General features: G+C 40.7%; 1 protein-coding gene across 7 annotated transcripts in view; it reads left to right on the top strand.

Annotated features, from left to right (window-relative positions):
- MICAL3 (microtubule associated monooxygenase, calponin and LIM domain containing 3) overlaps window positions 1–14,628 on the top strand; it is a 286,121-nt gene that overhangs the window by 231,479 nt on the left and 40,014 nt on the right. For all 7 annotated transcript variants that reach the window (XM_070756493.1, XM_070756490.1, XM_070756492.1 and 4 more), the window contains 4 exons: window positions 1,452–1,580; window positions 4,193–4,284; window positions 5,850–7,668; window positions 12,063–12,157. In XM_070756493.1, coding sequence (XP_070612594.1) covers window positions 1,452–1,580; window positions 4,193–4,284; window positions 5,850–7,668; window positions 12,063–12,157 — 2,135 coding nt within the window. The remainder of the gene's footprint in view (window positions 1–1,451; window positions 1,581–4,192; window positions 4,285–5,849; window positions 7,669–12,062; window positions 12,158–14,628) is intronic.

Here is a 14,628-nt window from a genome sequence, read left to right as displayed (position 1 = left end):
TTGCAGAAATGCAAAACCATGCTGCAAAACCATTGCGTGCAAATTTGACAACCCCAAACAAAAGAGGTCAGTTGATACAGTAATTTAAGTGGTGGATTAATGGCGTGGGACTTGGAGGTGGTAGAGAAGCATTTCAAGATAAATTATACATGTCATTTTTTTAAAAAAGTTTTATTTATTGTTTTTGGTACATAAAGAAAAACATCTATTTACAGACCATTGCCCATATTTAATATACAGTTATACTTTGTCTTTATTTCTGTAATACAAGAAAAAGAAAAATGAGAAACTTACTTCAATCCAAAAAGAAAGAGATTATGAGCGTATACATATATTTACAGTAAGCCAATTGAAGAAAGGATTATCAAATATTTCGGTACACCTTTAGTCTGAAATTAACTGTCATTCTCTCTGGTATCTTTTTTGAATCCACTTGTGCCATTTCTCCCATATTTTAACAGTTTCATTATTTTTTGTTCCTTTAATATCCCTTGTCATCTCATCCATTTCTGCACATCTGTATATTTTTTCTATAATTTGACCTTCTGAGGGTATGTTTTTATTATACTTAGTCACACACGTAATCACCGCAACTAGAATAGCTCACGCCCAGATCTGGAAAAATGTACATGTCATTTTTAAATCAGATGTGGAATAGCCATGTTAAATAAAAATGTAATAAAGGGTTTCGGAAACACAGGGAAATTTTAGTTAGTTCTAAAATTGTGATTTAGTACTAACAAAACTAGATAATTTAGCATACAAATAATTTACTCTGATTAGCAAGTATGAAAAGGGAGGGAGGGAGGGAAGGAAGGAGGGAGGGAAGGAAGGAAGGAAGGTCCCACAGAGTTGGCCTTCTCCGGGTCCTGTCGACTAAACAATGTCATCTGGCGGGACCCAGGGGAAGAGCCTTCTCTGTGGCGGTCCCGACCCTCTGGAACCAGCTCCCCCCCGGAGATTAGGATTGCCCCCACCCTCCTTGCCTTTTGCAAACTCCTTAAAACCCACCTCTGCCGTCAGGCATGGGGGAATTGAGACATCTTCCCCGAGGCCTATATAGTTTTATGTATGATATGCTTGTGTTGTATGTTTTTTAAATAATGGGTTTTAGATATTTTTTAAGTATTAGATTTTTTCTTTGTACATTGTTTTATTGTTGTGAGCCGTCCCAGGTCTGTGGAGAGGGGTGGCATACAAATCTAATAAATAATAAGAAGGAAGGAAGGAAGGAAGGAAGGAAGGAAAGAAGGAAGGAAGGAAAGAAAGAAGGAAGGAAGGAGAGAAAGAAGGAAAGAAGGAAGGAAGGAAGGAAGGAAGGCGGAGGGGATAAAGGCCTACATAGTTTCACCATCCCCTTCCTTTGCTATGAAGTTACTATAAACGTGTATAAAATTTGAATCTTAATTCTTTTTTGTTTTCCAATTCCTGATATATTGATGGGGGTTTAGATGATATCCCTTCTGATGCAGAGGCAGAGTGTCGCATCCATCAAGAAGAAAAAGAAGAAGAAAAAGAAGAACTGAAAATCTCTGAGCTTAAGGAAGCAGAAACAGTTACCCCTTTCGTTATGGTGGAAGGTACTAAACATTTCAGCATTGCAGACCACACTGGATTGGCTAAGAATCTCCAGACCAAATTATGTAGTTTTTCCCGTTTTTTAAAAATTTAGAATAAATCAAACAACAATTCCCATTGACAGTGTTTACAAATAAACCTCTTTCCCTTGCCAGTGAACACTGATTTTGTTATGACAGTCAGGCTAAAAATGCAAGATGCAATATTATGAGGCAGAAATAGTTCTGAAATGACATTTTCCATGATGACACAAGTGCCAGTGAACACTCAAGAAATTCTTGTAATCATTGCAATAAATGTGTCATCATGGAAAATGTCATTTCAGAACTATTTCTGCCTTATAATATTGCATCTTGCATTTTTAGCCTGACTGTCATAACAAAATCAGGAGCAATGAATCAGTCAGTCAGTCAGCCAGTCAGTCTGTCTGTCTGTCTGTCTATCATCTATCTATCTATCTATCTATCTATCTATCTATCTATCTATCTATCTATCTATCTATCTATCTAATGTATCTATCTATCTATCTATCTATCTATCTAATGTATCTATCTATCTATCTATCTATCTAATGTATCTATCTATCTCTATCATCTATCTATCTATCTATAAATCTATCTATCTATCTACCTATCTATCTATCTATCTAATGTATCTATCTATCTATCTATCTAATGTATCTATCTATCTATCTATCTATCTATCTATCTATCTATCTATCTATCATCTGTTATATGGCTGCCCATCTCACAAAAAGTAATTGGGTAGCTGACAATAATCCAGTAAAAACAATAAACAAATAAGACAAACATTAATTAAAACCATTAAATAATAATGATTTAAAGGAATTTAAAACTATAAAGGCAGAACTAAAACTGTAAAAGAGAAAGGAGGGATATTAATAACAAGGAAGTCACCTTTTAAGTTCAGCATTCCACAGGCCTGTTGCCATGATCAGATTTTGAGGAAGTTTTGGAAGCTCAAGGATGATGGGGACAACCTTACCTTGTATCTTGATGCTTATGAACTGCATGTAGTAATCAAATACTGAGCCTTTGACTTTTTGTAGCTGGTTCTGTTTGGGTATTCAGGCCTCATGAAGGGGAGTTAAATAGAATATAGAACTGAGTCATTGATTTCTGTTAAGGAGTGTGCAGAACCCTTGACTTTTCAAACACATGCACAGAGGAAAATGTGAGATTCCAGCAGATATCCTGGAGATATGAGTAATTATTTAGTAAAAAAAAACAGATACAATAAAGTGTGTAAAATAGTGTTTACTTTGAGAAATAGCACAGTCAAGTTAAACAGTCCGGTCATTCCCATTCAAATCAGTCAATATCTTTCAATGCAATAATAATATTACATATCAGACATACATTATAGCTTACAAATACATCAAACTAACATCAAACATACAGAGCTTACTACATCAGTCACAATGAATCAACAGAAAGAACAGAGAGAGCAGAGAGAAAATCATGCTTTCTGGCTCCCTCTCATGGCAATTTGCAACAATACCTCTTAAAGCTATAGCACTTCAATACATACAAGCATTCATTGTTAGCTTGTTTATATATTGCAAACCCAACTGTTTTCTACATAGTAGTAGCAATTTCTGCCATTGTGCTTCAGAAAAGCATCTAGTTGGCCAGCGTGGGATCCAGGATACTGGATTTAAGAAACAAATATTAGAACCTTTATGATTAGACACATTGTTTTCAAACCAATTGAAATTCACTCTGCTGTCTCAAAGGAGCTTTTTCAAAAGACAATTTAACTTCATTTTTCCTTCAAGATGTTTTGTTTTTTTGGATGAGAAATGAAACATTTTCAAGGAAAAACAAGTCCAACTGCCTTTTGAAACCTTTGGGACACCATGACCTGGTTGATTGAGACTCTCCATAAAGATTCACACTGCTATTACTACCAAAGCATTACGGTGTTCCCTCGATTTTCGCGGGGGATGCGTTCCGAGACCGCCCGCGAAAGTCGAATTTCCGCGAAGTAGAGATGCGGAAGTAAATACACTATTTTTGGCTATGGACAGTATCACAAGCCTTCCCTTAACACCTTAAACCCCTAAATTTACAATTTCCCATTCCCTTAGCAACCATTTAGATTATTACTCACCATGTTTATTTATTAAAGTTTATTTAAAAAAATATTTATTAAAGGCAGATGAAAGTTTGGCGATGACATATGATGCCATCAGGCGGGTAAAACCGTGGTATAGGGGGGGAAAAGCAAAGTATTTTTTAATTAATATTTTTGAAAAACCGTGGTATAGACTATTCACGAAGTTCGAACCCACGAAAATTGAGGGAACACTGTATACCATTGTTGCAAAGAGTTCAAGCCTTCTTGCTTTGCAATACTCTCTGAAATATATAGGAATTCCCTTCTAAGTAATGTGCATAATAATCATAATAATGTGTATCAGAAGAGATTGTGCAAAGTATAACGCCAAGGAGTGTTGAAGGGAGAGAGTCAAATTTGGATCGTGTAACAAATTGACTATCTAGAAAGGAGCATGAAAGGAAGTAGTTAATTCCATTTAGTTTATTTGGTTTTAAAATGGTCATAGCTTTATTTTTTTGTTGTTGTTCTTCAGATACCTGCAATACTTGTCTTCCAGTCCAGTCACCATGTGAAAGGACTGGCTCTATTTCTCCAATTTGTAACCATAAGGAAGAAGAAAAAGAGGTAAGGAATTGTCTTCCTATATAAACCTAAACCATGATTTTTAATTATTATTATTATTATTATTATTATTATTATTATTATTATTATTATTATTATTATTTATTGGATTTGTATGCCGCCCCTCTCCAGATAAGCACAGTGACTTTCTTTCACACAAATAATACTGTGGTTCAGTCAACTCAAGATTTGTTAGAAGAGTTCTTTAATTTTCCGGGCTGAATGGGAAGCCGATATTTCTCATTGTTGATATATAATCTGCCTCCCAGGGATGGGATATTTTAAGACTTGGAAAACGTTGCAATGTCTGCTTCTTGGGAGCCAATGCTGGAAGGCCCAGCCAACTTGGAGCATTTTTATAATTTTATCCAGCTAAGGAAAAAGAGCATAAGGCATTAAGTAGACCGTGGCTGATATTGCTTCCAGCCGAGTGGCCATAATTTCAAATTTAGTTTCAAAAGTGCAAAGGTAATGTAAATAATGTGCCTCAGTTGTTTTCAATACTAGTTTTATTGCAGACTTCCCTTCTCGTTGCTGTATTTTGATTGTCTGAACAGGAGTAGAATTCTTCTGGAACAATACAGTGGTACCTCTACTTACGAACTTAATTTGTTCTGTGACTAGGTTCTTAAGTAGAAAACTTTGTAAGAAGAAGCAATTTTTCCCATAGGAATCAATGTAAAAGCAAATAATGCGTGCGATTGGGGAAACTACAGGGAGGGTGAAGGCCCTGTTTCCTCCCAGGAGATTCCTAGAGAGGCCCCACGGAGGCTTCTCCCCGCCTTTTCTAGATCTGTTTCCGCCCAGGAGATTCCTAGAGAGGCCCCATGGAGGCCTCTCCCCACCTTTTCCGGCCCTGTTTCCTCCCAGGAGATTCCCAGAGAGGCCCCACAGAAGCTTCTCCCTGCCTTTTCTGGTTACAGTTTCGGAGGCTTGGGTTTGTAAGTGGAAAATGGTTCTTGAGAAGAGGCAAAAAAATCTTGAACACCCGGTTCTTATCTAGAAAAGTTCTTAAGTAGAGGCGTTTGTAGGTAGTGGTACCACTGTACTTTTTATATTGTAACCACATATACTATTATGTTCCTTGAAAATTTGTTGGGAGTCCATCAGTAAAATGGCCAGTAACAGTAGGAATAGTTGAAAAATAATTTGGCCAACTGCTATTTATATTCTATGTAATGTACACTAATCGAGGCAATTTTGAATGATAGTGTAACATGAAGTAGCCTTGGTGCACCCAGGATTATCTCCCCAGAATCCAGTAGTGGTTCTGCAACAGAATCCTGTGGTTCTGCATCAGAATTGGAGGCACTATTCTATAGATGTATTGATGAGGAAATATTATCAGAAAGTAGGAATAGGAAGCTATTATTCTATAACAGGGGTCTCCAAATGTGGCAACTCTAAGACGTGTGGACTTCAACTCCCAGAATTCCTCACCATGCCAGGAATTCTGGGAGTTGAAGTCCACAAGTCTTAGAGTTGCCATGTATGGAGATCCTTTACTTAGAACTTAGTGGAAGATATTTTAGGCCACTAACTATGCTCTGATTTTATCACCTTTGTAGGAATCTCTTATACCGATATCATACAAAGAAAAGCCTTCAGATATCCATTTTTTCTCTGAGCCTTTCCTCCCGGAAAAAGAAAAAGAAGGCAAGATCCTTGATGATCAAAACGCTCAAAGTCCACCAGCATCAATTTCACCAATACGGTCACAGCCAGTTGCACTGCCTGAAGCCATCACACCAATATCACCTGTAAAATCACCATCAACGGTACCCATAGAATCGGTTTCTCCACCTCTTGCCCCCCTGCCTATTTGTTCACAGCCTTTGCCCACCACTGAAGCCTCCATTACAACTCCAGCAGAGCCACCTGTGTGCTTTCAGCCAATCCCCGCTTTTACTTCTACTCCTTTGGCCAAACTTGCTCTAAAAAGTAAAGATGGGCAGATGGAAAACCTGGAGAGTCCCACCACAACAGAAGAGATTTTGAAAAGGAATAATCTGGTGGAGGAATTTTGGATGAAGAGTGCTGAAATCCGAAGGAGTTTAGGCCTCACTCCTGTCAACAGAAGCAGGGGGTCAGACCTAAACTTTACCTATTCACCCCTAGAATCTGTTCCTCTTAAGTTATATAATTCTGACGCGGGCTCAGAAGAAAAGGGAATCCATCCTGTCAAACCACCAAAGGTAATCACGCCAAAGTTGGACAAGGAACCATTTTCTTTGCTGACACCGACCTCCCAATCAGAGAAAGAGTTGAAAAACTCAAAGGACGTCAAAAGAGATCTTTCCAGCAGTTCTGGACTGGGACTTCAGGGTAGCTCATCCAACATGAGGACACTGGCCAGCCAAAGCTTCAACACGTCCGATTCCACCATGCTCACCCCTCCGTCCAGCCCTCCTCCGCCACCACCTCAAAATGAAGAACCAGCAACGTTGCGGAGGAAAAGGCACCAGGCGATTTGGCAGAAGGAAGCAGAGCCCATACAAGCACCTCCGACGGCACCAGCCAATGAGAGGATCCGGCCAGCCAGAAATACTTCTCAACCACCCAGAGAGGAGGTGAGGAAATCATTTGTTGAGTGTGTGGATGAGATACCATTTGCTGATGACGTAGAGGACACTTACGATGACAGAACGGAGGATACGAGCCTGAATGAAAAATACTTCACTCCACCTAGCAAGCCAAGGCCTGAGAAGCCTCTTCAACTTTATGGGCTTAAGGACAATGATAGGTCATCATCCAGCGAAGGAGGAAAGAGAGGCTTTCCTCATGTTTCTGCTGAAGCCAAAGTGTTAGCTGAGGAAAGGATGAGGGCCAGGGAGAAGTCCATCAAAAGCCAGGTCTTACGGGATGCGATGGCTAAACAGCTTAGCAGGATGAAAGATCTGGAGGTGACAAGCAGTGCTCTGGCTGCAAAATCGCGCAAAGCATCGACGGCACCCGCAAAGACCAAAGAATTTACTGTAGACGCCTCCTCCAAGCATCCGACTGGCAAAACCAGTGAAGGCCCCACTCTGAAGCACGAAGGTAGCAGCGAGAGGTTCTTTCCCCCGTTAACAGACATCGGTGGTCACGATGGGTCTATCACGTCGTCAGAAGGCTCCAGCGGGAAGAATAAAAAAAGGACTTCTCTCTTCTCTCCCCGGAAGAACAAAAAGGAGAAGAAGTCAAAGAATGAAAATAAGCAATCGGACAAATCCAGCAGCGCAGCTGAGGAGTCCACAAAGCCCAAATCCCTTTGGAAGTCTGTTTTCTCCGGTTACAAGAAAGACAAGAAGAAAAAGGCAGATGACAAATCTTGCCCTAGCACGCCTTCCAGTGGGGCCACAGTGGATTCTGGGAAGCATAAGGCATCTCCATTGGTTAGAGCAGCAGGTATATTATCAGTGCCTATATATTATAATGATTTCACCATTAGGCAGAAACTCTTCCAAGGTATTGTGCAGATCATCAGATTTGCCCCCCCAGCATGTTCGGTTGCTGTAACCCTTTGTGCATTTAGTGGCAGCTGAAATGGAGGGAATAAGTAGGAGAGGCCAGAATAAGAACATACTGTCCTAAAGGCATCAGGTATCTTTAGATTTCTGCCACTTATTGGAGAGTTCTGTATCTAACCTTAGCTAGATTATCTAATATTTATCTAATACTGCTGTGGCCTAGAGGTGGAGCTCCCACCCCACAATCAGGAGGTTGTGAGTTTGAACCTAGGTAGAGGCAGATGTAGGGTCTCCTGCTCTGGCAGGGGGTTGGATTAGATGACCTGCAAGGTCCCTTCCAAATTATTATTATTATTATTATTAATTAGATTTGTATGCCGCCCCTCTCCGCAGACTCGTGGCGGCTACCTGTCTGTCTGTCTGACTGACTGTCCTATCTATCTATCTATCTATCTATCTATCTATCTATCTATCTATCTATCTATCTACCTATCTATCCATCCATCTATTATCTATCTATCTATCTATCTATTATCTATCTATCTATCTATCTATCTATCTGTTAATCTATCTATCTATCTATCTATCTATCTATCTGTTAATCTATCTATCTATCTATTAATCTATCTATCTATCTAATCTATCTATTATCTATCTATCTATCTATTTATCAATCTATCAATCTATTAAACTATATCTATCTATCTATTAATCTATATCTATCTATCTATCTATCTATCTATCTATTAATCTATATATATATATCTATTAATCTATATCTATCTATCTATCTATCTATCTATCTATCTATCTATCTATCTATCTATCTATCTATCTATAACAGAGGTCCCCAACCTTTTTTGCACCAGGGACCGGCTTTAAGCTAGACCAGTTTTCCATGGCCCAGTGGGGGGGGGGGGAGCTAGCTGTCAGCGGCGCCGTAAAAGGGGCGATCAAGAGAGGAATGGGTGAATGAATGGACGGAGGGTGGGAAGGAAGGAAGGAAAGAGGGAAGGGACAGGAACAGAAGAAGGGTGCAAAGGAAGCAAGGAAAGGTGTGAAAGGGGAGAGTAAGAGAGGAAGGAGTGAAAGAAGGGAATGAGGGAGGAAAGAAGGGAGGAAGGAAAAGGAAAGCAAGAAATGGAGGGAGGAAAGGAAGGAAGGAAAGAAAGAAAGAAGGGGGAAGGGACAGGAACAGAGGAAGGAAGCAAGGAAACTTATGAAAGGGGAGAGTAAGGGAAGAAGGTAGGAAGGAGAAAGAAAAGAAGAAATAGAGGAAGGGAAGGTAAAAGAGAGAAAGAAAAAGAGCAAGAAAGAAAGCAAGAAAGAGAAAGAAAGAAAGAAAGAAAGAAAGGCAACTTCAAAGAAAGGCTCACTGAGCATCTCTCACTCTCTCTCTCTTTCTATCCCTCTTTCTTTCTTTCTCTTCCTTTCTCTCTCTCCTCTTCCTTTATCTCCTCTCTCTCTCCCTCTCTCTTTCTCTCCCCCCTCTCTCCCCTTTCCCTCTCTCTTTCTCTCTCTCCCTCTCTTGCTATCTCTCCCCCCTTTCCCTCTCTCTTTCTCTCCCTCTCTTGCTATCTCTCCCCCCTCTCCCTCTCTCTTTCTCCCTCTCTTTCTCTCTCTCTCCCCCTCTTTCTCTCTCTTCTCACTTTCTCTCTCTTGTTTTCTTTCTGTCTCTTTTGCTTTCTCTCTCTCTCACTCTTTCTTGTTTTCTTTCTCACGCTCTTTCTCTCTCTTGTTCTCTCTCTTGCTATCTCTTTCTCCCCCCCTTTCTCTCACTCTCTCTTTCTCACTTTCTCTCTATCTTGCTGTCTGTTGCTATCACTCACTCTCGTTCTCCGTTCTTCTCAGCGGTGACGCGCGCACGCCCTGCCCGCCTCACCTTTGCGAGAGCACTTTCGCCCCGGGCTCTCAGAAAGGGGGTTTGCAGGAGAGGTGGGGCCGGCGAAGGTGATATTCAATGCCGGGGGCGCACAGGCGGTTGCACGCGCTCCCTATCTCCCTGCTAGCCCACTCGGAATATTCAAAATAAGAAAAGCCTTCGCCGGCAAAGGTTTTTCTTATTTTGAATACTCCGAGTGGGCTAGCAGGGAGATAGGGAGCGCGTGCAACCGCCCGTGCGCCCCCGACATTGAAGACCTCCGCTGAGAAAAGCCTTTGCTGGCATTTCCTCTCGGCGTCAAGGAGGCGCAGCGGCGGGCGGAGAGAGGGAAGGGGGGGCAGCGGCGTCCCTCCTGGCCTTGGCGGGCCGCCCGACCCTCCCCACCTCCTGCAAACGCGGCGGGGGGAGAGCGAGGAGCCGGTTCCGGCGGGCGCGGGGCTTGGCTGGCTGGCGGGGGGAGCGCCGCTGGTGGTGCGGAAAGGCCGAGGGGGCCCTGGCGCCGCGGACCGGCTGAAAACCCCCAACGGCCCGGTGCCGGTCCGCGGACCGGCGGTTGGGGACCTCTGATCTATAATATCTATCTATCTATCTATCTATCCATCCATCCATCCATCCATCCATCCATCCATCCATCCATCCATCCATCTATCTATCTATCTATCTATCTGGATTAGACTGAAGGATAGTGATTCACCCATTGTCACCAGTGATCTGATGGGAAGTTGAACATTGTCTGCTTAATTCTTGTCTGGTAATTTTGTCTTCGCATATCTATGCATTTACATATTTATTGCATTTATCCCAGTCTGTAAGACACCCAACTCTAGTCTAGAAAAAAGAACAGTCATTTAAAAAAAATAACATCACAGAAGGATCCCACCACCTATTCTAACCAAACACCTGGAGAATGGGATCAGTTTAGGGCCTGATTGGGGGGAATGAATATGAATCCCAGGAGGGGTGGGGAAAGGGAATGGTGTTGACAGAGAAATCCAGTTTCTCTGTCAACACCATTTCCTCTCCTTACCCCTCCTGGGATTCAGTTTCCTGAATAAGGCAGCATTGTTTAATCAATGGGATCTGGAAATGCTGACTTTTTAAGAGTGTGGGGGATGAGCTGAAGTTACAGGGAACAGGCAGCTTCTCTGGTGGTGCTTTAGAAATAGTTTACTGCAGATCACTTATTCCATTTCAACTACACTGCCTGAGGATATACTGGGAGTCATTGACTAGGACCTGAGATGTTAGAAAAGGCTGAGTGGAATCACTGATGCAGGAAGGGATGCTATAGTCCTTTTTCAACCCCAAGTGTGTGTCTGATTGTTTAGTTCAGTGGATCTCAACCTTTCTAATGCCGCGAACCCTTAATACAGTTCCTCATTTTGTGGTGACCCCCAACCATAAGTCTAGCAACAATTCTCCAATAGAGCTTTAAGCTGATTGGCAGGAAGATCAGAGGGACACTCCCACTGTAAACACCTGATTGGTTGGATTGTAAAAATATGTTCCAAGGTACCAGAATAGAAACTTTAGTTCCTAACAACCATGGGAAATTTGTCTTTTCCCATAGTCTTAGGTGACCCCTGTGAAACAATCGTTTAACCCCCAAAGGGGTCCAGACCCCCAGGTTGAGAACCACTGGTTTAGTTTATTATCAATTTTAAAGGAATCCTCAATCTGAGCATTGCATTGGCAGTTCTGTGTTAGCAAAACCTTCAGAAGAGAAGGATTTAGGGTAGTGATTTCTGACAGTCTCAAAATGGGTAAGCAGTGTGGTCGGGCAGTAGGAAAAGCAAGTAGTATGCTTGGCTGCATAGCTAGAGGTATAACAAGCAGGAAGAGGGAGATTGTGATCCCCTTATATAGAGCGCTGGTGAGACCACATTTGGAATACTGTATTCAGTTCTGGAGACCTCACCTACAAAAAGATATTGACAAAATTGAACGGGTCCAAAGACGGGCTACAAGAATGGTGGAAGGTCTTAAGCATAAAACATATCAGGAAAGACTTAATGAACTCAATCTGTATAGTCTGGAGGACAGAAGGAAAAGGGGGGACCTGATCGAAACATTTAAATATGGTAAAGGGTTAAATAAGGTTCAGGAGGGAAGTGTTTTTAATAGGAAAGTGAACACAACAACAAGGGGACACAATCTGAAGTTAGTTGGGGGAAAGATCAAAAGCAACGTGAGAAAATATTATTTCACTGAAAGAGTAGTAGATCCTTGGAACAAACTTCCAGCAGACGTGGTTGGTAAATCCACAGTAACTGAATTTAAACATGCCTGAGATAAACATATATCCATTGTAAGATAAAATACAGGAAATAGTATAAGGGCAGACTACATGGACCATGAGGTCTTTTTCTGCCGTCAGTCTTCTATGTTTCTAATATGATGCAAACTACTCCTTAAACTTTGCCATTTGACACATTTCTTTATTATCTCAGATTTGCAACTGCGCCAACACTTAAGCTTCTCTGAGGATTCTGATCTCTCTAATGAAGATGTCTTAGAGCGTTCCTCACAGAGATCTAAACGAGAGGTAAGTTGATGCTGCTGTGATCACCTGCAGCCAAGATGAGTCACAAAAGCTACACCAAGACTCTGAAGCTGTTGTGGGCCATTTTACTATTTTCTTGTGATTTTGGATCTCTGGACCCAGTAAGAACGAGAAAAAATAATTAGACCAAACTCCATAAGTTATATCTAAAAAGTTCATTTCTGTTCATAAGCATAGGTATGTTTGAAACTAAGTTGGGGAAGTATAAGTAGTCCTCAGATTATTACTATGATTGGAACTAGGATATCTATTACTACCCTGTTTCCCCGAAAATAAGACGTACCCCGAAAGTAAGGCATGTCAGAGGTTTTGCAGAATTTGCTAATATAAGGCACCCCCCGAAAATAAGGCGTAGTCAAGTTTACATACGGTACGGTGGAAAAACATACGGTACCATTCAAAGCTGTTCATAGCGGTACCGTAATAATGTGGCGTCCCCTGCTGGCCCCTTCCATCGCTTTGTACCGTCCAGAACAGCAGACACAGTCTGCTGCTGTCTCACCGCCATTACAGTCTCCACTACAGTGCATAGACTGTAGTTCCTCTGGTGGCCGGAAGCTGCAATAGCGGGAGTATACTGTTGTACCATATAAGTGCCGTCGTTTGTGTGTGTAGGTGCCATACTGACGGGTACCGTACCGTAATCAGTGTACCGTACAGTACGCTTTCTTTGGGGGTGTCAGCTTTTCTGCCTGTGAATTTGTCTTATTTGAGAAGTATAAGGCACCCCCCGAAAAATAAGACGTAGCACAACTTTTGGAGCAAAAATTAATATAAGACAGTGTCTTATTTTCGGGGAAACACGGTAAGCAAGGCAATTGTTAAGTGAGTCACAGCCAATTTTACAATCCTTTTTGGCAAATCATGGAAGTTGTTAAGCGAATTATGTAATTATTAAGTGACCCTGACTCCCCCCATTGATTTCACTTATTGGAAGCCATCTTGGAAAGTCAGAAATTGTGACCAAATGACCCTGAGATGCTGCATAAATATATGCCAGTTGCCAATTGGCCAAATCCTGGTCATGTGATTGTGGAGATGTGGCAGTGTTTGTAACTGCCAGAACTGGTTGTAAGTTACCCCTTTCAGTGCTGTTGTAACTTCAAACAGACAGTCACTAAATAAATGGTTATAAATCAAGGACTATATGTAATCTCAGATTCTTGTGCGATCCTGAAATCTAGGTGAGTTTAGACAGCTAGCTACTCCAAAAGTTATTTTAATAGAAGTGGAAAAGATGTTTAATTACATTGCCAAAAAGGCAATATGTATAAAAAGTATTATTTTTCAAACTTATGCAATAACCATAGGAATTGGCCAGGGTTCCCCCCACCATCCCAAATAATCATATGTACACACTCAATTTTTACTAAAGTTTGACAATGGCAAACTATATCTATAGTGTTACTTAATAAAATTGAGTGGAAATGCTCCTATTGTCAATAATAATCAACTTTGAATTGAGAAAGAAGTAACTAACATTTTGGTAATTGTACAAGATTATTATCCTGCCAACTTCTTGATTGAAATAGCAAGTTTATTTGCAAACTGAGCTACTTGTAAATGATTCTTTTTGCTACTCAAATCTACTTGTGACTGAGCTTGGTAATAGACTTGTTTTACCCAGGATAGTTTAAGGCAGGGGTCCCCAACCTTACCAACTTTAAGACTTGTGGAATTCTGGGAGTTGAAGTCCACAAGTCTTAAAGTTGCCAGGGTTGGAAACCCCCGGTTTAAAGCAATTCTGGTGGAGGATAGTGAAGATAAAACCACTGGTTCAAAGTTCAACCTCTTTCATGATTAAATACTGTGTAACCATTCTTTTTTAATTGCTCTTTTTATTTGATTTTTTTTAAAAAATTATCACAGTCAAAGTGAATATTGTTTTTTTCCTACCTAGTTTGCATAACAGAGATGTTCCAGATGTTATAATCCCTAAAGAGCAGTGATGCTTAGAATTACAGTGAATATTGTGTTTTTCCTGCCCAGTTTGCATAACAGAGATATTCCAGATGTCATAATCCCTAAAGAGCAATGGTGCTAGGATTTACAGTATTAAGATTTAAATTGAAAGTGGAAACTACAAAATCTTTTTTTTTTTGCTAGCAATGAGAGTTAAATGTTCCATAGATTAGCTAATCCGCTCTAAATGTTTTAGTAAGAGTACACTTCTTAGAGTAGTTAAGGGATCTGGCTGACAATAACAACAGATGGTTTAACTCCTACTTTAAACATAATTGGCAAAGAGCTTTTGCTGTACCCTTCTCCTTGTAAGACATTTTTCATAGTAGTGGTAAAGTGACATGGGATATTTTAACTTAAACAATGCAGAATAGATGAGCTGATAATGTAGTTTTACAGGACTGTCCTTGAATCATAAGGTGTGTGATTTGTAAGGAATATAATCCCTTAATCTTGTCACTGAAGATTAAAAAGCAAGAGACAGAAAATTA

Source organism: Erythrolamprus reginae, chromosome 6 (assembly GCF_031021105.1).
Source record: "Erythrolamprus reginae isolate rEryReg1 chromosome 6, rEryReg1.hap1, whole genome shotgun sequence".
Classification (NCBI taxonomy): domain Eukaryota; kingdom Metazoa; phylum Chordata; class Lepidosauria; order Squamata; family Dipsadidae; genus Erythrolamprus; species Erythrolamprus reginae.
The sequence above is the reverse complement of the archived record's forward strand: the minus strand, read 5'-3'. Positions and strand labels throughout refer to the sequence as shown.